Source organism: Electrona antarctica (assembly GCF_951216825.1).
Source record: "Electrona antarctica genome assembly, chromosome: 6".
Classification (NCBI taxonomy): domain Eukaryota; kingdom Metazoa; phylum Chordata; class Actinopteri; order Myctophiformes; family Myctophidae; genus Electrona; species Electrona antarctica.
Window position 1 is genome coordinate 22,850,509 of NC_136811.1, and position 23,613 is coordinate 22,874,121.

The following is a 23,613-nucleotide window of genomic DNA, read 5'->3' on the forward strand; positions in this document are numbered from 1 at the left end:
CCATTTTCTGTGTCATCGTTCATCAGGGTGGAGGAGGACGAGGAGGAGGAGGAAGAACAAGACGCGCCTCCGCTGCCCACGCAGGTGGTCCTACGGCGTAAGCCCCCGTCCATCACCAACCGGCTAACCTCCAGGAAGAGCGCCCCCGTGCTGAACCAGATATTCGAGGAGGAGGGAGAGTCGGATGACGACTTCGACATGGACGAGGGTCTGCCGCCCAAACTCAGCCGCCTCAAGATGAACATGACGGCAGCCGGCGCCGGCAGCTCCACCTCTGGAGCCGGGTCGGCGTCGTCGCCCGGCTCCACGCAGAAGCGCTACCACCGGCGCAAGAGCCAGGGCCGCGGCTCGTCCTGCTCCAGCTCGGAGACGAGCGACGACGACTCCGAGAGCCACCGCCGGCGCCTGGACAAAGACTCCGGCTTCAGCTACAGCTGGAACCGACGGGACAGCAGCGAGGGGCCCCCAGGGAGCTCGGGGGGCAACGGGGGCGGCAGCAGCTCGGGGCAGGGGAAGCCTCCCGGAGAGGGAGGAGGCTCCTCCGGACCCGACAGAGGGAGTCCTCCCGGGGGAGGGGGAAGTGAGGGAGGTGGGGGAGGAGGAGAAGGGGGAGGGGGTAATAAAGGACAAGGTAGCCCCTCCAGCTGTTGTAACAGTAGTAGCACTACTAACCCGTCCGTCAGCTCTTTGTCGCGGTCATCGCGGACGGCGGCCCGCAGCACTGAGCTAGTGGAGAGGCTGAAGCTGATGAGCCTGTGCCTCAGCTCTCAGCTCCAGCAGCACCGGGCTGGCCGGGGCAGTCGGGGAGGAGGCGGTGGTGGGGGGAGGTTCATCATAGACCCTCGGAGCCTTTCCGGGGGGAGCGTGAAAATCCAGGAGAAATCCACTTGGAAGATGTGCCTGGGCTCCAACGGTAGCCTGGACACCATCACCCTCCCCACCACCGCTGCCACTCTGCCCCGCACACACGCCACCCCGCACCACCACCACCACCACCATCACCACCCGCCGCACCGCAAGGCCGCAGCCTCCCCAGGCCTGCTGGGTGGGCGGGGCAGCGGCGGCAGGGACAACGACAACCTTACACGTTTGAAGAACGGCGTGCTCCAGCTACCTCTGTGTGAGAAGACCATCTCTGTCAACATCCAGCATGGCGGAGGACCCAGGGATGTTCTGCTCTGTACCTCGGCTCCGGCCAGCTGCTGCCAGGTCATATGAAGCCAGCCACACTCCTCTGGACCATTAGTTTGAATCTACACCTTCTCTCCCTCTAATGCCCCCCCTCCTCTTTTTGTTGTCTCCCCATCCATTTGGATCAATCTCTGTCCAATACTGTGGTTAAGTGAGGTTCCTGTGGGGTTCCCCACTGTATTTAGGGCTGTCACGATCATGACATTTTAGTTGACGATTAATTGTTGCGCAAATAATTATGTGATTAACCTTTCATTTCATGTTTGGCATTGAACATTGGAACATAAAAGTTTAAATCAAAATTGCTTTTCTGTTACGATTAATAACTTAAATATACAAAGACATGACCGGTACCAATAATCCAAATACATTATGTACTAGGGCCAAAACAGGTCATGCATTTAATAATTGTCCAAAAATGGTCAAATAGCTAAAATACCCAATGTATTAGCTCACATTGTGCCGCATTGTGAGCTAGTAGATTGCCTATATATTTATACAGATGAATTCAAAAGATTCTGACGATTATGCAAAAACAATCTGCGATTATCTCACAGAATTGCAATCAGGTGATTATGTCATAATTGTGACAGGCCTAACTGTAATTAGCCACTTTTCACCCGATTCCTTCCACTTGGCCATAGCAGCTACCTTACCTCACGACAACTGCCTTGTGTTGCCTAAACACTCCAACACCACATTGCTCCGTTTCACCAAATTGTTTTGCATTTTCAAGATTTACCCAGTTGGCTCCTAGTGTATTTAATGAAATGTGTGTGTGAGGCGCATGCTGCAAGAGGTTCTTTTGGGTTAAATGTTTGCGTGCGTACGTGTGTTTTAGCTTTCCATTTCTGTTTCACCCTTGACCCCCCCCCCCCTTTCCTCTAAAAGAGTGGCATTTAGACTAGGCTAAATGCTTTAACTGAATTCATAGGTCGATGTTGCTATTGACGACGAATGAAAGAACATGTGCAGACTTTGACTTTTTTGGAAATGCAGTTCGTAAAAGAGGACAAGGACACAGTGTTTTGGTAGTGATACATAGCAGCTAAAAGGGCAAACGCTTAAACTGAGCTATTAGAAATGGAACTGTGAGGTAGACGCTGACTAGCAGAGGAATGTGCATGGAGTGAAACGTGGAGGAATGCTAGTTCTACCAGTCTTGATACATTGAGACACTCCTGACAAAACATCCTTATTTATTTTCTCCCATGCTCATTTCAGTTCTCTTCTGCGTCTGTGACTTTTGGTTCCTGTCTAGTGTCTACCTAGCAGGTGAAAGCTTGGCGAAATCAGACAAAGATTGCATAAGATAAAGTGGAGGCGTTCAGATAAATGTCTGAAGACAGCTTTTATCAATCCAGTCTTGTCAGATATCTGGTTACGACAAGGAAGGAAAAGAGGAAAGGTTGAATCTTTCACAGTGGTGACAAAGAGTGAGACAATGAGCCTGTGATGTCTTAAACCCAGCAAACAACCAACATCAAAGTCTTGATGAAGATGATAATGCTTCTAAAAGAGTTTTCACCTTTTTTATTTTTAAGTTTTCACCTTTTTTATTTTTATTTTTTAAGTCAATGACTTGTGTGAGTCTGGACAGCGTTTTTATTTAATCGCATTCAGACAATCATTTTTTATTTTATACATTTTTACTTGGTTGAATATAACTCATGAATACAATTGCAGGCCCCTGTAATAATATACTTATTACTATAACAAAATTCTTGAATAAGTACTGCTTTGTCACAATAATGTGTTTGCTAGTTGCTAAAGCAAAGGCAAATCTAATTCATTAGCATTTATTTTAAAGTTAACAATACTGTCAATTGTAAAGTTCCATTGATTAATGAAACTTTGCCATATTTAACTTTTTCACATCTTGTGTTTCCCCTCACATTTGCTCACACACTTTGTTTTTTATTTTTTTGTCTAAGCTGTAGGTTAATTCCAAAACCAAAAAGTCACGATGACTCTAAAAATGTAAAAATCTAGGACCCTATGGACTTAAAATAACAATATAATACATGCTTACATCTAGGACCCTATGTACTTAAAATAACAATATAATACATGCTTACATCTAGGACCCTATGGACTTAAAATAACAATATAATACATGCTTACATCTAGGACCCTATGGACTTAAAATAACAATATAATACATGCTTACATCTGGACCCTATGGACTTAAAATAACAATATAATACATGCTTACATCTGGACCCTATGGACTTAAAATAACAATATAATACATGCTTACATCTAGGACCCTATGGACTTAAAATAACAATATAATACATGCTTACATCTAGGACCCTATGGACTTAAAATAACAATATAATACATGCTTACATCTGGACCCTATGGACTTAAAATAACAATATAATACATGCTTACATCTAGGACCCTATGGACTTAAAATAACAATATAATACATGCTTACATCTAGGACCCTATGGACTTAAAATAACAATATAATACATGCTTACATCTAGGACCCTATGGACTTAAAATAACAATATAATACATGCTTACATCTAGGACCCTATGGACTTAAAATAACAATATAATACATGCTTACATCTGGACCCTATGGACTTAAAATAACAATATAATACATGCTTACATCTAGGACCCTATGGACTTAAAATAACAATATAATACATGCTTACATCTAGGACCCTATGGACTTGAAAATAACAATACATTTTAATAATGATTATCTACCTGGTGGGGAGCCTGTTAAGAGTTTATTTTAATTTAAATTCCATTTCCACACACACTCAAATAAAGTCTGATAATCTTTTCTTTTCAGTTAATGTATTGACATGACGTTCTATCCAGACTTTGAGGCTGGCTTGTTTTTACAAGGTGTTTGTTGAGTATGTATGTATATATGTTGAAAACAAAAGTTTATTTTTTAACTGGGGACTTTTGAATGATCTGCTGTTTGAATTAAAAATGCTGTGTTGACGTGTGGGTCCTTTAGTCTGAGGTCAAGTCAGTGCTTTCATCGAGTCTCTTATCATTTAGACCATATGCGTGCAACTGCATATGAATCTGTGTGTGTGTGTGTGTTCCATTTGACCCCCTTTGAGGTTTTCTGTTATGACTCAGTGATTTACTAAGAACGGTAGGCTATTGACTTTCTAGCTTTAAAGAACCTGGCCTAAAAACAAATGAGCGAGAATAGAATAGGTACACGGCAAAATCTTCAGGGCACATTTAACTGAGTGTAAAATGTAAACCTTATTGGTTAATTTAAACACAGTTAAATACTTAGGGTTTTGCCGTGGCAGCGGTATGGTGAGGGGAATGGGGATACACTTCTAAGGGCATTGGCAATAAGCTATACAGTATGTTGCAGCTATCTGTACATAAACTCTTTGTTTTATTTTTCTATTTCAAACCTGTGCAGCCTTATAATGGCTACATTGGGCTGAAAGAGAAAAAGAGAGAGAAAGCTATCTTTTAAAGATTTTATTTTATTATTTCTCCCTTGTCTTTGATTTTACTTTTTAAAAATAAAATGTGTGTATATAGACTTGTAAATATGGTGCTCTTTCTCTGTATCTAGAACAGCGGAGTGAACCTTTTGGTGCATAGCTGTACAGTAATATAGCCTTATTAGTAATATGGTTGTCTCTGAGATAAAAAATAAAAATAAAACTGTGTGAGAAAAACGACATGAATTTATTCATAACGTCTCTTGACTGCTGTCTTACTCAACTGTATCCAGGTGAATGACAAGTGCATGTGTTTCAATGTTTGACATTATCGCTCCATTGACACTGAGATGGGAGATGAGAAAGAACCACCTACTGAAACAATGTTACTGGACCAAAACCGTGTACTGGCTTGAAATGGGGGGAAGAGAAAAGAAACAAAAGATGAGTTTGAAATGACAGAATTATTCAGTGTATTATTCTGTAGTTGATTCCTGTTGTCAGACGTTAACATATAGCTATGGTAATATCCCAATAAAATGTTGTGGAAAACTGTCTGATAATTTTGTCTTCTGAGTTTTTCTTGTCTTGGTTTACTAATAACACTGACTGATTCTTTCAGTGGGAAGTTTGGGTAGCACTTGTTGCTATGCATCCCATGTCTATAATGCGTTATAAACAGTGGTGGAATGTACATTTACTTAACCCATTCAGGCCTGACGTCGAAATTTTAAAAAAAAAGTTTTCTAAATCATGACAATTTTCGGAAAGATTTGAGGCACATTTTAACGATTTTTCAAAAATAGCAGACCTACAAGTTCATAGCGCGCCACTCGGTGGCGCGCTATGAGCTTGTAGATCTGCTATTTTTCAATAGCTAAATTATAACATAGTTTAAAACACCAAAAGGGGTTCCCGCCCAAAATGGGTTAATCGTTAATGTGGTTAAACGCTAACGTGACATGGATGCGTTCCAGGTCTCAATGGGTTAAGTACAATTTCAAGGTATTTGTACTAAATGTGAGTATATCACATTTTCAATACTTTTACTTCTGCACTCCATTTCAGAGGCAAATATTGTACTTTTACTCGACTACAATCTACTCTAGTTACGTGTAGATTGATTATTATTACAAAACATACATTAACCACTTCAGCACTATACACATTTCAGCCATTTGAAAATAGCCGATCTACATGCTCACAATGCATGGCGATGCAACACATTGTGAGCTTGTTGATCTGCTATTTTCAAATGATTATTATTCAGTTGAAAACTTTAAATGAGACATTCTACACTGAGTACTTTTACTTTTGGTACTTTAGGTACAGTTTGATGGAAATACCTTTGTACTGTTACACAAGTACATTTTCAATTCCGGACTTTTAGCTCTACATTGTATTATTGATACTAGAAAGTAGAAAATGTGAGTACTTTTTCCACCACTAGTTATAAACATACTTACAAATCTACAATCTGCTTATAACACCATATTATACTTATAGTTATAAGCACTCATTAATAGTCTATGCATAGATAGTCTATGCTTTACGACAATCATAACATTATTAACCATTTTCTGGATTTGGACAGACTTGAAGACTGATAGATTGAGATGAGTGATTTCAACTGAATGAACCTGTTGAGACAGGGTCGGCCAGCCATCCACAGTACAGTAGCTACTTTAAATATATGTCCAAGTCCACAGAACGTGTTGAAATGTAGTCAGTCGTGATTGACGAGCTACCCAACACCAGAGATGTTACACTCTATGCTCTGCACACTGAACTCTCCAAGCGGTTCCACTCAAATTACCGGCAAGCTTCCAGACTGAAGACTGGAGTACATCATACAGTATATTTTAATCTTTCTATGAACTCAACTTTCTCTTACAAAATTGTTTGGTTCTCAATCCCAGGTTAATGCATAAGAACTTACATTTTGAATTGGTAAAATAAGAAATACATAAGATACAGTAGGTGGTGGCCTATCTAATAACTATTTTTGTCTTGGATATTGGGTGGGCAGATTCTAGTGTTCCAACAGATCTGAGAGCAGTCTTGAGAAGAGCTCACCCTGCCGACAACTTGCACATCCTTGCTGCCTGGATGAGTATCAGATTGGGAGAAGCTTAGTCAGGCTAGCTTTTGACAACATGCCAGGATGGGAAACTTATGCAGTAAAATGTGACATTGCTATTTGTAGTACAGCTGCATTTGAGAGAACAATTAAGTGTATTACCGTTATCTTTATGAATATGATACATGCATTTTGAATGAACTACATTCACACACTAATGCAAGGTGGTGACAACCTGCTCATCAGGGGCAGTTAAGGGTTTGGTGTCCTGCTTGTGGACACTTCATCAGTTTGCCAGGGGGAGACGGTGAACTGTGTGTGAACCTTCTAATTCCCAGATTATTATTCTGCCGTCTGGTGCTATTGCCAGTGGCTCACTGTGCATCCATTGAGGTGCAACAAACAAGTCGAGTTTCTTTTCATGCAGAAATGTGTGTTAAGGTATTGGGGGCCTCACAAAGGTGAGCAAATGGTTGGATACATTTCACCTGGATATGGATAAGAGCACTAGAGCCCTGTAACAAGATGTTCTGGTATCCATATGAGACATAGAACAATCAGAAACATTTCATCATCTTGAAGATATATTTATTACAGTCGAGGGATGCATTCAGTCTGCATCCACCAGTTTCATAATGCGTCATAACAGTTCCAATACACTCGGTAGCATTGCAAACAAAAGAGGGTGGTCTGTGTGTAGCGAGGTGGGGTGGGGGTGGGGTGGGGGGGCACTGTAGGCAACGTGTTTAAAGGCACAACGGAGTGTTCTAAGATTGCATGGTCTAAAGTCCTTAAACAGTCATGTTTCCCATTTCACACATTCAAATCATTAACCCATTCATCAGGGGACGGATAAATACAATGACATTTATCATCAGATATGTCTTAGTCAGAGAATACCCTGTCTATTTATGTAATGTAAACATAAAATGCCAAAACATGTCAATTTGTTCGCTTGTCCGGTTTCGTCATGTTGTGACGAACCAGAGAATAATAATACTGGCCTTAGGGTGCCGAATGATACCAGAACACCTAATGCTTGATTTAGCCATACCAAAAACAGCAGAACTACAAGCTCACAATGCGTTGTGAGCTTGTAGATCAGCTATTTTCTTGAACGCCTCAATTTTGAACTCTGTTTGAATACTGCAAATAAACAGCTGACTGTTATTGAGATACATACTGTATAATTAATAATGCATCTGTTGTACTAGTACTGGGTGAGATCCTATTGCAATTACCTCCTACTTCATTATGCAGGTAGGTATTGTATACCTAAAAAGTGCTGTGTACCTTCTATTCTACCCTATGCATAATCCCTCACATTCATTATTGATGAAACCCAACCCCAAAAGTGACTTCAGTGGTTATGTAAATAACACGCATAAACCATTTTGCCAAACAGTGTGGAGTGCGTTAGCCCCAACTTTTTTTTGTTTTTTTTTGTGTGCCGTAACAACTGCACTGCTATATTGCTTCTCCAAACCCTTCACCAATACCTTTTAAATAAAAAATATACAGCACACCGCCCTCCAACTAAACCAGCTTACAGTACATTTGGCTTATAAACCATCTAAACGTATGTGTATTCTTGAAACAGTAAGGACAATACCATAGTAGTGTGGTTTTTCATTGCTACCATTTCAGGTGTTCATTGTCAGTTGATATTTGTACCCTGCAAAAAATATAGCATGTTCTAGTAAAAACTCAGACACAGCAAACAACTGACACCTATTTGACAAGGCCAAGACTGACTCTTAAGCCTTGTTTAACAGCTGTTCTCCTTTATAAATATATGCATGAATACGCCTGAACAAAGCCGTAAACAACAGTTTGAACTGGTCTGCAGTGCTTCTCAGTGGTCAGACAGTCCGTGTCTGTAGGGTTGTCCTCTCCTCTTGTCCTCACTGGACAGCCTTGCTGAGCTCTGTGGCCTCGAGCATTTTCTGAAAAACATGGGAAAAACAACAGCAGAAGAATGAGGCTCGGCTTTGCTATGAAAAGTTGCAGTGTAAAAGTATTGATTCCTTGCATGGAATCAATAAAGGTCTATCTATCCATAAAGTCACGTAGGAAAATGTCTTCTGTATCTTATGACTTAAGACGAGTCATCTACCATATGACTTAAGACGAGTCATCTACCTTAAGATCCTAAAGTGACTGCAAATGGAACAGAGCTAGTGGAGAGATCTTTTTGTTTTGTTTTGTTTATAAACTCTGATAACTCTCTCAACTCCCCTGCTGTGAGAAAAAAAGTGTTATGACGTTGAAGGATATGTGAGTTGACAAGAGAGGCAGGGCAAAAACCCATGATATGCATGATTAATAATGGTCCAGGTTTTTCATGTCTCAGAGCATGGGCACACGCTGCCCCTGAGGATATTATACTGTAGATGGCAAGCAAAGACCAGAAAGTTGTAAACAACAGTACACCGCCTGCTGATCTCCCTTTTATCATGGAGACACAGTCTTCACTCTCCTCCTAGCCTTTCTCCAACTCCTCTCTCTCCTTTAAAATGACATTAGGTCCTGAGTACCAAGGGAAGCAGAGCTTTTAAAATAGCATTACATGTCAACAGGACACTCTGGTTCTTGTTGCAGGGGCCTGGAGTCTCTCAGACAGATTGAGTTTGTTATAGAGACACATTCAAGCACTGCAGGAAGAGAAGCATGGTTTGTTTGGCTTACTGGGATGATATATGGGCCTCGGAGTGACAGCCAGGTATTGTTTGTACCTCTTCCACTGACAGAACATATATCATGGTACGTAGATCAAGGGTCACAGAATGGAACAGCAGAGCTCATCAGCATCAACCGTGCTGGAATTACTACACTGCCAGCCAAAACATGATCCAATATGGCACAGAGCTGATCGTCTCACAGCTGTCACACCTCGAAAGAATCGGATACCATGAGACTCTTCTCTCAAGTCTAGATACCACTTAAAGGTCTGCGTCATATAAGGAAGAAAAGAAATACACAAAACGCACCGGTTCAGCGGTATGTCCAAAAGACCTCTTCAACCCAAAGTTAATCACCTCTTCAGTGAGGCCATCTGATCCTGCCCGCCGAGCTTCATGAAAGTCCGCTCATCCGCCCATCTGATTTCGATCATTTAAATCTAAAATGAATCGTCACTTTGAGCTAGCCTCATTCCCACCAAGTTTAATCAAACTCCAACCATCCATTCTCATGTTATTTTGTTCAGACACAGAGACAGGAATGATAGCACAATGACAAGCTTTATGTAAAGAGCTTTGCAACTCTGTTTTTTGCATAGACAGTATTTATATTCTCAGATCCACCTTAAAGCTGATCAGATTATGGTCGATCTGAGAATACAAATACTGTAGTAGGTAGTTTCTATGTCTTAGTTTCACAGCCAATATGGCCCACTGTGGTCAGTCATGCTGTCTTCAGCGTAGTTCCTGATTGCGGCACCAATACATGAGATTCCAAGGCTTCACATCAAAGAAACTATTTTTTCCCCCTGGACAGTTATCCTGCCTCACCTGAGTTACATTTTAATCAATTCATTCCCTGTGCCTCGGGAGAGAGACACCCAGAGCAAATTAACGTCCTGAGTTGAACGTTATTAAGGGTTCTGTCCCAGGCACTGATCAACAGGGGGGGTTTCTGCTGAAGTAGACGGTAATATTCAATGGCATTTCATCAGGGGCAGCGGAGAGGTTAAATACATATGGTCTCCCTCAGGAATAGAAAGAGTGATTTAGGGTGGTCTTTTCAATAGCAACAAGAAAGAAGAAGCACAGATTATTCTGCAGAAGACGATTCAAGCAGTACAGCAAGATTTAAAGATATTAAAATGTCTGGATAGTTAACAAATGGGGTGTCTGAACTCTTTATTTATACTTGGTTCTTAGTACTAACAGTAATTTAAGACTACATCAACAAATAGAGGGATGTCATGAGTGAGAGGGGGAAGTCAGCAGATAGAAAAAGAGAAGGAGAATGATGGAGACAGGTTGAGTGAGAAGGAGCAGAGACAGAGAAGAGCAGAGCAGGACAAGGAAAAATCAGCTTTCACCGTCCAGAACTGGAACTTGTAGTTAACAGCCATCTTCTAACGCCTAACCAATTCCAGGAGTCCCGCAAGCCCACGCTTAAAAGGGGCATGAAGGGCATGTCACCCGAGGCTGATTTTGTAGTTGTTTTCCAGTTCAGGCTAAAAAACATGACAGGCTGCATGAGGTTGAGCTTATAGTACACTGTGATGTAAGCAATGCACAGTGCACACATGCAGCTAATGCACTTTTTATTTAATTCGATTGAGTTGCTCATGTGCAAGAATTGACAATACTGATTACAACTACCTATTGCTTACACACTACAGCCATGGCTCTGGGAACACACCAATTATTAATTGTATTAGCTACAGCTGCATTGCTTACTAGCTTGCCATGTTTTTAGTATTTAACCTGTACAGGAAAACAAGCCACAAAATCGACCTCCGGTTCCATGCTCCTTTCGACAACCCAGTGACACCTCCACCCTTGTCAAGTATTAGGTGTGTCGCAGTGCAGTCGTGCAGAAGGCTCCTCCGCCAGCAATGCTTTCCCTTTAAGCATGCCCACTCCCCCCATCACACTGCCCTCAGGGCCTCATAAGTGAAACTAATGCCCCTGGTACTCCAGAAAGCTCTGGTGAACATGTCCAGCTAATTGTGTTGATATGTCACTATTGATCACAGCAGAGAGGAACCAGCACTGGGGCTTAGGGCTTTAAGAGCTGATTGGATCACATAACGTAAACTCACACATCATAGATGATGTTCATGCAAGCTCATAATGAACACATACTGTACATGTTAAGCACATACACTCTTGGGGCTACATGCCTGCACAGTGCACACATAGATCTAATAAGTACTGTACATGTATATCCCCTAAAGCGACATCATTCTAGACTGTTCTGGACTTTGAAGTCCATAGACATAGACTCACTGTGATTGAGGTACACAGTACCACCATTATTTACCACAGCTACTGTACAAGCTAGACAATAAACATTATCATTCCCTGTCAGAGAGAGTGTGGGGGTGTGTGTGTGTGTGTGTTGCGTGTTCATTTTATGTTACAAAGCCCAGCTTTAATGGCATGTTACAATCTTCGTTGTAGTCATAATGTTTTTGTGGGTGGGCAATACGTGTCTGCTGTACCAAACTGTGAAAGCAATTTATTGGTTATCAGGATGTGTGTGTGGGAATACGGTATGTACGGTGTGCAAGTGTGTACTATTTTACCCTGCTCTGTGTCATGACCTCCCCTTAGTGGTGCTGTGGAACAGTAGCATTTATCCCCGTCACAGCAATGACTGTAATACTGCTGACACTGCATTATAGACTGCTATAGGGATTGCTGGGATCTCGCACACACACACACACACACGCACACGCACACACACACACACACACACACACACACACACACACACACACACACACACACACACACACACACACATTTGAATACTTTTATTTGGATCTACAACAAACAGTAGCATAACAGATCCAAACATTTTTGAGGAGGGTTTCAAATGAAGGCATAACCAGACACCATATGCAGTATGATTAACTCACAGTAATATGAAATGCAATGATTATAGTCTAGCACCAGTCAACAGTATATGAAAAATGTAATAGTCCACTCAAGGATAGACAAAGCATCGCCTCTTCCAAATAGAGAGGCTGCCCGATCACTGCAGAGACTGAGCAATATTTGGCCAGTCTAACACACACACACACACACACACACACACACACACACACACACACACACACACACACACACACACACACACACACACACACACACACACACACACACACACACACACACACACACACACACACACACACACACACACACACACACACACACACACACACACACACACACACACACACACACACACACACACACACACACACACACACACACACACACAATTTTGGGGCAATTTGTTTCATCACGCCTCAATATACTTCAACAAAAAAACAATATAAACCAATGCAACCTTTACCACAGTTACTATCATTGAGCTGAATATTTCATGTGACGGTAGCTGTATCTCTCCGTATGCCTGAAGGGGTTTTCCCCGACGACAACTGGCCTGGCTCCCAGTCCTCCGCCACCACAGACAGTCCCACTGCCTAATTATCAGGCGGTGAACCGTGGCCTGGTCCCATATCGAGCGGCAGTCCAACGTGTGTGATTGATCTGGTCAGATGCAGACAGGCCACGGGCAGAGGCAGGGGACTGTACACAGCGGCCAGCACACGTCAGCCGACCGCCTGATCAAACGCCTGGGATCTGAGATCTCCTTACAAGTTGCTCTTTAAGTGATGGTATCCCACATGCTGGATGTCTGTCTATGTTTGCATCAGAGATGCACTGATGGGATCATCCACCACTTGAACCCCAGCCTCCCTATTCTGGGGGAAACATTAACCAGAAATAGCAGCTCTAGAAGCACACGACGCAAAGAGATCTGGTGTGTAGATGGAGAAAAAGGCGATCCAAGTACAGTTGTAACTCAAGTCAGTTGCTCTAAGATAGAGGGTTTAAGTAGTTAACTAGTAAGTGAATGCAATGACTGCAGTGTGCTTGATATACAATGACCTACCGTACGGGACAAAATTCCAATGAAATCAATCAATTACTTCAAAATCATGTTCATCTGTGTTACATTTGATCCTAATCAAATCACATCTCGTTGCTCAATTTAAGGTGCTCGATTATTTCTGGTCCAACGGTTTATTTTTAGCAGCAAACTGGAGAGTTCCTCATACGTTACTGGTTTCTTGTATGTACTGCATGGTATATACAGTAAGTAGTGCTGGGACACTGGTTTCTTTGTAGCAGCATGCTGCAGAGCTGGATATTGGGTACTGGTTTCTAGCAGCATACTGCAGAGCTGGATATTGGGTACTGGTTTCTAGCAGCATACTGCAGAGCAGAGCCGAGCTGGTCATATGTTACTGGTTTCTAGCAGCATACTGCAGAGCAGAGCCGAGCTGGTCATATGTTACTGGTTTCTAGCAGCATACTGCAGAGCAGAGCCGAGCTGGTCATATGTTACTGGTTTCTAGCAGCATACTGCAGAGCAGAGCCGAGCTGGTCATATGTTACTGGTTTCTAGCAGCATACTGCAGAGCAGAGCCGAGCTGGTCATACAGTAGGTTACTGGTTTCCTTATCTGTATGCATGAGGCATTATAGTAAGAAATGCATCATCAATCAGCAAACTGCTGCATGACAAGGGGAAATGCATCATATGTGGAGCGTTGCTTAACCCATTTTGGGCGGGAACCCTTTTTGGTTATAATTTGTCATTTGTTATAATTTAGCTATTGAAAAATAGCAGACCTACAAGCTCGTAGCGCGCCACTCGGCTATTTTTGAAAAATCGTGAAAATATTTATTTCAGAAAACTGGATGATTTTGAAGATTTTTGTTTAAATTTCAAGGTCAGGCCTAAATGGGTTAACAGCCCAAACTGTACATGTATCTGTACAATCAATCTCATCCCCTATAGGTTTGCAGTCCTGAACTGTCTCTGCCCATTTGGCTGCCAATATATCTACTTAAATACCTTTTGTGGTCGTCTTACTGATTGCACATACAGTACAGTACATACAGTATGTGTATATTTACTTTAATACTCATACTCATATGCTGTATACTTCAGTCACTGAATCTCAACACTGAATAGCCTGCTGGACCAGAGAACCTCAACCTTTTATAATGCCAAAGACCCACAGTTTGATAGGTATTAGGCCACAGACACCCCACTTAATACAATATTCATCTCTGGGACCCCAATCCTCCACACTGTGAAATCATCAGTGTTACTTATACTCTGTGAGTGTACAAATCATGGAACCAAATGGACCTTACTGTAAAAAAGGTTACATTTGTACACCATAAGAGCTCCAAACTATTATTGCATAGTTCGGAAATAAATTAAATGGCGTATACATGTCACTTAGTCCAACTAGGGATCATTTGACATTATGGAGAAACAGCAAATATCAATATAAATTTGGGAATTCTGTAATGTATCAATGTCAAGCATTATTACTGGATATTTGGACTTGCAGAATGTATGGATTTTGGTTATGTTGGTGAGATTTGGGTGACATTACAGAATTAGGATTAGGTCAAAGAGTTTCACACAGTTTAGAGGAATTAGTTCGCATTTACAGCACAAGCGCTGCTTTTACATGGTTAGACTATAGAGCGTCGCAGTCCCGCCTCCTACCCTGGACCAGGAAATGAAACCCAATGCATTTTCCTCATAGACATTTCTTAAAGTATTTATTTAAAGACGGTTACGCCGCGGACAAAGCCAACTCGAGTCGTGACAACTCATGACAACACAAACAATATTTTGTACCAAACAAATAATTAGAAAGAAGAAAAAAACGGCAGGTTACAACACTTTTTTTGTTGTTTTTCTTCTTTGTAATTATTTGTTTGGTCCAAAATATTGTTTGTGTTGTCATGAGTTGTCACGACTCGAGTTGGCTTTGTCCGCGGCGTAACCGTCTTTAAATAAATACTTTAAGAAATGTCTATGAGGAAAATGCATTGGGTTTCATTTCCTGGTCCAGGGCTAGGACAAATAAGGAGGATGGTGCACGGAGGTGCGGCCCACTCTCCTGCGGGAGGTTTGCACATGCTCAGTGTAAACAGGAACTGCGATGATGGAGTGTTCCAGCAGAGGTGCTAGAGGTGCATGAAAGTTGCTGACCCTGAACTGAAATAATAAAAATCACACCCGTGTGAACTGAGTGGTGTAAGGTCTTATATAGCCTGTCTGACGTAATGAAATCATGTCTGACGTAATGAAATCACACCCGGGTGAACAGGGTGAACATAGCAACCATGCTCATTTTTTCTGCACTAACAAAGCCAGTTGTAGGAGTGGTTTACACCACTCAAAAAGGATATATAAAAAAAGAGAATAGTACAAAGTTGATTTTGTTTTTATTTTAAAAAGTATATCAATTTCATAACTGTGGAAAAAATGTTGTGTATAACAGACTGAAAGATAAAGGACAAGTACATTTACTAAATGTTAATGTTTTTGTATATTTTCTTTTGTGGATTTTCCATGTTTTTTAATTAGCACATGTGTCAAACTTTTATTTTTGTGAAATGACAAAGGAACATGGATACTGTTCATTCAAGTGCTGTGGATGATATAAAACATTTGAAAAGGGAAGGGTGACTGCTGTTTAATTCTCAACTGTTCTGGATCTCATTATTTACATGAAAGTTATGAGCTTTCTATCTAGCACCTCTGCTGGAACACTCCATCATCGCAGTTTCTGTTTACACTGAGCATGTGCAAACCTCCCGCAGTAGAGTGGGCCGCACCTCCGTGCACCATCCTCTTCATTTGTCCTAGGTCCAGGGTAGGAGGCGGGACTGTGACGCTCTATTACAATCTGCATTAATAGTACATTTTATCAATTTGACTGAGCCACTCAGATGTGAAACATACAGTCATGGGAAGAACTACAGCAAACTGTAATGAACATTTTAGTATTGTAAATCTACAATCCAATGTTATCCAAACATTTTGCACATACAGTAAGGTCAGCTGAGAGTTCAGCTATAGAGGGTATGCGCATGCTTAAAGTGAATGGCACATCGAGTGGCAAATCGAGTGGCAAAGCAACATGCAAAGTGAGTTTAACATTGTTTAACGTTGTTTAATGCAATCAGATAGGACTTTTCTGTTTGGATGCATGGGTTGTCAACGCCAGAAAGTCTTTTTTTGCCAGTCAGTAGGCATTCCAGCATAACTTCCGGGTTTGATGGTGATGTCACACGCATACCCTCTATAGCCACTTACCGTCCATAGAGGTGTCTCTGCACACAACCAAGAGATCACAGAACAAAACAGGTCAACTCTCATTCTATTGATATCATATACACCAAGATTACATCATGACTATGTGTGGGTGTTAATTCACCCACACATTTTAACTCTGAGTGTACAAACGGAACCCTGTGGTTACCATTGTATACTCTCAAGAGTTAAATGAACACGTTACAGTGTACCGTATGTGATAGACTGAAACATGTCGTTTTTGTATTATTGGGAGACCTGCACACCTGCACAGTGGTTAACCCATTTTGAGCGGGAACCCCTTTTGGTGTTTTAAACATTATGTTATAATTTAGCTATTGAAAAATAGCAGATCTACAAGCTCATAGCGCGCCACCGAGTGGCGCGCTACGAGCTTGTAGGTCTGCTATTTTTGAAAAATCAGAAAACTGGTGGATTTAGAAGATTTTTTTTTAAATTTTGAGGTCAGGCCTAAATGGGTTAAGCATTGCACATATCCTTCTACAACCCAGGTCAGAGGCATAGCATAGGAGCAGAAGCAGCAGCCAGTGATGAGTGAGTGCAGTGTTTAAAATATGAATAATAAAATAATGATAATTGGAAATGGCTAGATCTGTATGCCCTATCAGGACCATCTGTTTATAGAGAGGAAAGCTGCACAGTTGACATGAAGACATGATAACTAAGATCCAAACAGCGAACGCAGAAGCACTCTGCCCTGTCATTAACAATCAAACAAATGGTCGTAGAGCACAGAGAGCTAATGCTTTACAGTAGAGCCATATCAATACTATTACCATACGACACACCATTCTTCTTCAGCAAAGTGCTCTGGGACATACATCACATTAAGGGTCTGCTCTGAATTCAGAATGGAAAGCTATTAAGCAGATGCGTTGCTGTGGATACGTGCATCAACACTCTACTTTGTCCTTGTTGTCACATACACAGACAGAGGGTTTTATTAAAAGATCACAGTGTGTGTGTGAGATGCACATTGGACAGTAACACATCTCTGACAAAACAGTGGACACCCCCATTAACCAAATGCAACTCGAGAGCAGAGAGCAGAGTTCTCCGTTTGCTCGTTAGCTAAACAGCACTCCTGAGGTATAGTAGTGGCTGTGGGGAAGCATGCTGTTGGGTCATTAAGCAATCAGGACTGGATAACAATATTGATGAGACAGGCAGATACACATGTACAAAGACACACACGCACGCGCGCACACGCACACACGCATTGTCACACAGACAAACGCGTACACGTACACGCACTGCCAATAATACTGATGAGCCTTCCATGGACTGCATCAGCGCAATCCGCAGTGCAGCTCACGTCCATTCTACTGAGCCATGAGTGATGCCGCCGCCTTGCTAATGGTGTTAGTCATGTCCTACTGTTGTCCATCATTTACAACAGTATCACTCCACCACGCTGACATGCATATATCTTCTTAATGTGCTTTATTTATGTGAGGGGCCGTCACACAGCTTCTTAAGCTATCACTCCTTCTCATTATTCTCATTCTATTGTTTTAAATGACTTAATATGAGTTTGTATGTCCACATTTCAAAACGTATGTATATGGCTATTGGCTATAATATGATATACCATACTGTAGGTCTGTAATGTGTTGGCATGCATGTTTGGAAAGCATGCCTATGTTAATGTCAAATAACAGGCAAATTAATTCATTTCAAAGTCTCTAACTCTCTCTCTCTCTACATATGTACTGTATATATATAGTGTATATCCAATGATGTTATTGTTCATAACTCTAAGCCTCTAAAAAATGAAAAAGAAAATGAAAACATGAAAAAATATATACGGTAGATGTAAATCTACTAAGGTGAGGAAATGTATACATTCTAAGATGCACGCCTTTACCTTTTTCTTCAGCGCCTCCAGGGATTCGAACTCCAGGCGGGCCAAGTTGGTCTGGATGTGTTTGGGAACGTCAGGGATCACGAAGCACAGAATAAACTTGAAGGCCAGCAGCCCATGCTGAAATCACAGAGGCAAATGATTGAGAAGGAAGGCCTCCCAAAATGTAGATGAGCCCTTTTCAAACTTATTAGCTTTAATGGGCCCTGCATGATCGGCAGTCTAATGCAGCTAATAAACCTTTCAGGCCGAGACCCAAAAGAGAGATTAGATCTTAGACTTTTGCCCGGGACCCTGCACTGTACCTTTTATGCAAATAGTACACCTCATATCTTATGTGATATCTGATTCTGCATTAATAATTACTTATTTTACTTTTATTTATTTTACTTTTGATAGAAATGCGAGATGAGATTTCATTATGTACACCTGCCCCTGAGATTTGTGCCACTGAAAACATTAATAAAAAGATTTTGAAAGGAAAGAAAGAAAGAAAATAGCAGATCTACAAGCGCACAACGCATCGCTTCGTACCGCGTTGCAAGCTTGTAGATTGGCTATTTTCACTATGTTCTTCGATTTGTTTGTTGATTGATTTGTTTGAAATAAAATGGCATTTTTACTCGAGTCGTGACCCATAATCATTTGTCCATTACCCAAAAATGGGTTCCGACCCACTGTTTGGGAATCAGTGGTAATGCATTCCCATATGACAAGAGACCTGCTGTAGGATATTGTAATGCGTTGGAGGTGAGCACTACTGGCAATGGGTCTTCAAATGGATATTAACCACTCAAACCCTGTTTTATACTTCGTCCAACTTTGTCACGCGGTGAAAATGGACAACGTGAACATTGAAAATGTTCCCTTAGCTTAGAACGACTTGCCCAAAATAGGAACGCAGGAAAGTGGTTAATGTATTTTAATGATACTGGCCAAGGGCAAGAAATAATACATCTCCTCAATTTAGGTCTTACTCATGTTTGGGAGTTCAAGAACCCCTGTTCCAAAACGGACGCTTAGAAACTGAAAACAACATAACTGAATTATGTTGTATTTTACTTTATTTTATCATTTGTAGGACACCATTCTGTAAACATACAGAGGGACCAAAACCAGAGTGGAACTAGAACTGCACTCTGTCGAGTGCCTACTTGCGTGTTGCACACAAGTAGGCCATAAATGGCCTACTAGTGAGCAAGCAGAGCGCACAACTACTGTCGACTGCTACGAACTCTCAAATCTCAGCCTCTCTGTAAAACATTGAAATTATATGTACCAATGCCAGGGTATAACTGGCTCCCGATGGTGACGTAATAAAGGTAGGTTTCAGATGACATACATGAGGCATTACCTTTAATCCACCCGACACTGAAACATAAAGGTACATATCTTCATATAAACAGTACAACTTACATATATAGTATACATGTATGTATATGTAAGTTGTATATATGTATACATATATACAACTTACATATATACATGTATGTATATGTAAATTGTATGTAAATTGACCTAATAAAGGTAGGTTTCAGATTACATACATGTATACATAGAGGCATTATATTACCTTTAATCCACTCGACACTGTATGCCTATATATGAATGCCTATATATGTACAGTATATGTAATTTGTAAGTTGATGAGTAGTATACTGTGGTTACTTGGGGTGTTTTATGCGTATGCCGTAGCTGCATGGTTTTCTTTACAGAGTGACGTAACGTTTCAGTGTCGGGTGGATTAAAGGCAATGCCTCTTACATACATATCTTCATTACGTCACTCTCAAATCAGAGTTTTCTCCATTGCTCTGTAAAGCAAATCATGCAGCCACGGCATACGCATCGGAGCACCGGACAAACAACTTTACTTGCGCGCTCTGCTTGCGCAAGTAATAAGTGAGTTGAATATCAGTGGGAGGAGGGCTTCTCTATTCATACCATTGAAAATGAAGACAAGTATAGCAATGGGAGTTTGCATTAACCACATGAACAGAAAAAGTTAAAACCCAGATTGAGATCCAGTCGGGCAATTTACATGCACAACAATATTCCATGACCATTAAACCATAAGAAATCATATGCAATGAATGACCCGAATGAATGATCCTATCCAAAAGATTTTCATCTTAAACATTTCATCACATAGGATGGGATTAAAGGATGGGATTAATATCCCATTTACAGTGGTAAACGGGATTTGCAAAGCAATGTATAAAGCTGTTCCCATGGCAATATTGAGAATATACTGTGTGTTCATGTACAGAGGGATACGAGTAGAACATGAAGACACACACTGATGAATACCACATTAACTATTATCAACTGGATTTCTAATGTGCTCACTGTGTTTCTAATGTGATCACAGATATGATGTTGTATGTTTCGCAGGTGTTCGGCGAAGTCGCCGAGGGTGGCGGTCCGATGTCGTCGCCCGCCGATTATCGCCGTCATGGTGCTCATCCAGCTGGTCAACTGGAACCCTGGTAGGCGCTCGGCGGCCCGGGAGGCGACAGGGTTGCCTAAATAGCTGTTGTCGCGGTCCAGGTCGCAGAGTTTGTCATCTAGTTCGCGGACGAGGGCTGCGAGGGCGCTAAGATGCTCAACATTCGTAAGCGTCGTGAGCCTGTCGATGCGTCTTGTAAGGACGTGGACTCTGTTAGGGCCATCGTAGTGGTGGTCAAGCTTGCTCATGGCGTCTGCGAACGCCGTTGGTGCCTTGGTGTCGTCGAGCTCGCTCTGGATGCAGTCACGGGCAGCGCCTGTGGTGTACTTCCGCAGGAATCTTTGCTGCTGCTCGTCGGAATATCCCGAGTTCGCGCCGTAGTAATATTCAAAGTCTCGCCTGAAGCTCGGGTAGGAGCCGGGGTTAGAGCCGTCGAATGTTTCGAGGATGATAGGCTCGCTGCCGAGCACGTCTGCCAGGGCACCCGATGTCTGGGATTGGTTCGAGGATGATAGGCTCGCTGCCGAGCACGTCTGCCAGGGCACCCGATGTCTGGGATTGGTTCGAGGATGATAGGCTCGCTGCCGAGCACGTCTGCCAGGGCACCCGATGTCTGGGATTGGTTCGAGGATGATAGGCTCGCTGCCGAGCACGTCTGCCAGGGCACCCGATGTCTGGGATTGGTTCGAGGATGATAGGCTCGCTGCCGAGCACGTCTGCCAGGGCACCCGATGTCTGGGATTGGTTCGAGGATGATAGGCTCGCTGCCGAGCACGTCTGCCAGGGCACCCGATGTCTGGGATTGGTTCGAGGATGATAGGCTCGCTGCCGAGCACGTCTGCCAGGGCACCCGATGTCTGGGATTGGTTCACCGACAGGTTGGCTTGGCCGTGGCGCTTGGCCCATACGTCTCTGCGTTGTGCGGCGGGCACTGAGCCAGACTCGCGGCCGTCTCTTGACGCACAGGTCTGTGCGCGGCAACGCAGCGGGTCAGGACTCGGGGACTGTTCACGTTCATGTTCGGGGTTGGCGGGCCCGGGTCGTGCAATGTGGTGTGGCGGTGGCAGATCCGGGGGCTGCTCGTGGCTGGTGCCAGCGGGCAAGTGATGGGGTATAGCCTGGACTGGCTTCTGCTCTACGGGGGGGCGAGGACTGGACGTGGCATGTGCCGTCCAGCGGCTCGCCAATCCGGGCCGGATGTACGAGGGCCCCGGGGTCTGCCCGACCGAGGGCTTGGGCGATCGTCTCGATCAGCTGGGCTTCTCGGTCTGATGTGCGCTGCTCATAAAGCTCTCGCTCTGCAGCTTCACGTTCCTTTGCGCGCTGCTCATAAAGCTTTCGCTCTGCAGCCGTGTGTCTCTCATACTCGGCCCTGTCGGCAATCCTGTCCGCGGCTATGTCTCGCATGGCTGCGGACATGGAGGCGTTGGTCGCCTCGAGGGTGATGAGGAATTCTTGAAGGTTGTTGTCAGCTGGTAAGACTGGCGAGGCTGCCGCGCAGTGGTTGACCGTTGATGGTGGCGCCACTCTCCCCCCGTCGAGCACTGCGCTGGAGTCTAGATCAGTGGAAGAGGCCGGGAGCTCGCAGGCTCCTTCTGTCCGACGTCCTGACCCAACACCAAAGACTGGAGCGGGATCTTCGACGTTGCATCGAGGTCGGGGTGGTGCATCCGCAGTGGGTGCCGTTAGGTCTTGTGGGGCGTCAAGTCCCACGCGGGCGATGCCGTTCGCTACCCGCGCTAGTATGGTGGTCTGCTGGGTCATCATTTCGGCTAATCGCTCCTCGAGCCGCTCGCGGCGTTCGGCCTCTTGCCTGGCTTCTGCCTCTAGAATGCCGATCCTCTTCTCCATGGTATGTATGATTGCCTCCGTTGCATGGCTTTGATCGGCCAGCATGCGGGCCAGTCGCTTGTCATGGCGCCTGGCTTCTCTCGAGGCATCCTCACGATCTTCGCGGAGAGCTTGAATAAGGGCTGCGAAACAGCTGGCATCCATGATTGAGGGGGTTCGAAGTTATGGTCGCTGCTCTTTATCAAGGTTGGTCATTTGGACTGTATGTAAACGCTCGTGAGAACGTCTTTCCTTAGGGTTTGACTGGTGACGGACCTGCGTATCTACCAGGCCGTTGAGATGTCAGTTGGACGGTGCGTTGTGCTCCGTGCACTGGCGCCTCTTCCGGAAACGGAGACCGTCTCTTCCGGAAGCCGGAAGGCGGAAGGACCAATGTAACCGAGGACTCTCTTCAGGAGAGCCTGGGAGTCTGGCACAATGGGGGTAGAACTAGTCTACCTGTGTAGATGGATTATCTACTGGAGGCCGAGGTCTGAGACCTTGAGCCCTGGAGTTGAGAATGAGTTCGCTTGATGCTACAAGCTGTCGATGCTACGTGTCTAGAGTTACTCTCTAGCTGGTCTGTACTGCTACACTCTCCTTCTCAACTTCCCAGGGTAGACCTTATACTCGGTGTGACGTCACTGCTGTGACATCAGAGTGATATCTCATATCCTTCGTAACAGTCCTCTCTTCTAAAGGAAATGTCATTGTAAGAAACACCAGATTCACATAGAACTGAACCAGCTAGCTTTCCATTTTCTCCAACCTGAAGATGAGATGCAGGAACACACACGTACACAAACACACACACGCGTACACACACACACACACACACACACACACACACAC

General features: G+C 43.3%; 2 protein-coding genes across 5 annotated transcripts in view; one reads left to right on the forward strand and one right to left on the reverse strand.

Moving 5' to 3' along the window:
• snrka (SNF related kinase a) overlaps nucleotides 1-5,200 on the forward strand; it is a 61,479-nt gene extending 56,279 nt beyond the window's left edge. The window contains exon 8 of the mRNA XM_079503503.1: nucleotides 27-5,200. Coding sequence (XP_079359629.1) covers nucleotides 27-1,218 — 1,192 coding nt within the window. The 3' untranslated portion in view covers nucleotides 1,219-5,200. The remainder of the gene's footprint in view (nucleotides 1-26) is intronic.
• A 2,100-nt stretch (nucleotides 5,201-7,300) lies between these two features.
• ano10a (anoctamin 10a) overlaps nucleotides 7,301-23,613 on the reverse strand; it is a 36,089-nt gene continuing 19,776 nt past the window's right edge. For 2 of the 4 annotated variants that reach the window (XM_079503529.1, XM_079503530.1), the window contains exons 14-15: nucleotides 18,487-18,603; nucleotides 15,764-16,191 (exon numbers count right to left, since the gene is read on the reverse strand). In XM_079503529.1, coding sequence (XP_079359655.1) covers nucleotides 16,060-16,191; nucleotides 18,487-18,603 — 249 coding nt within the window. In that variant the 3' untranslated portion in view covers nucleotides 15,764-16,059. Of the gene's footprint in view, nucleotides 8,664-15,763; nucleotides 16,192-16,601; nucleotides 16,619-18,486; nucleotides 18,604-23,613 lie in introns of those variants that run through there. The other 2 variants (XM_079503531.1, XM_079503532.1) reach the window with 2 other exon arrangements.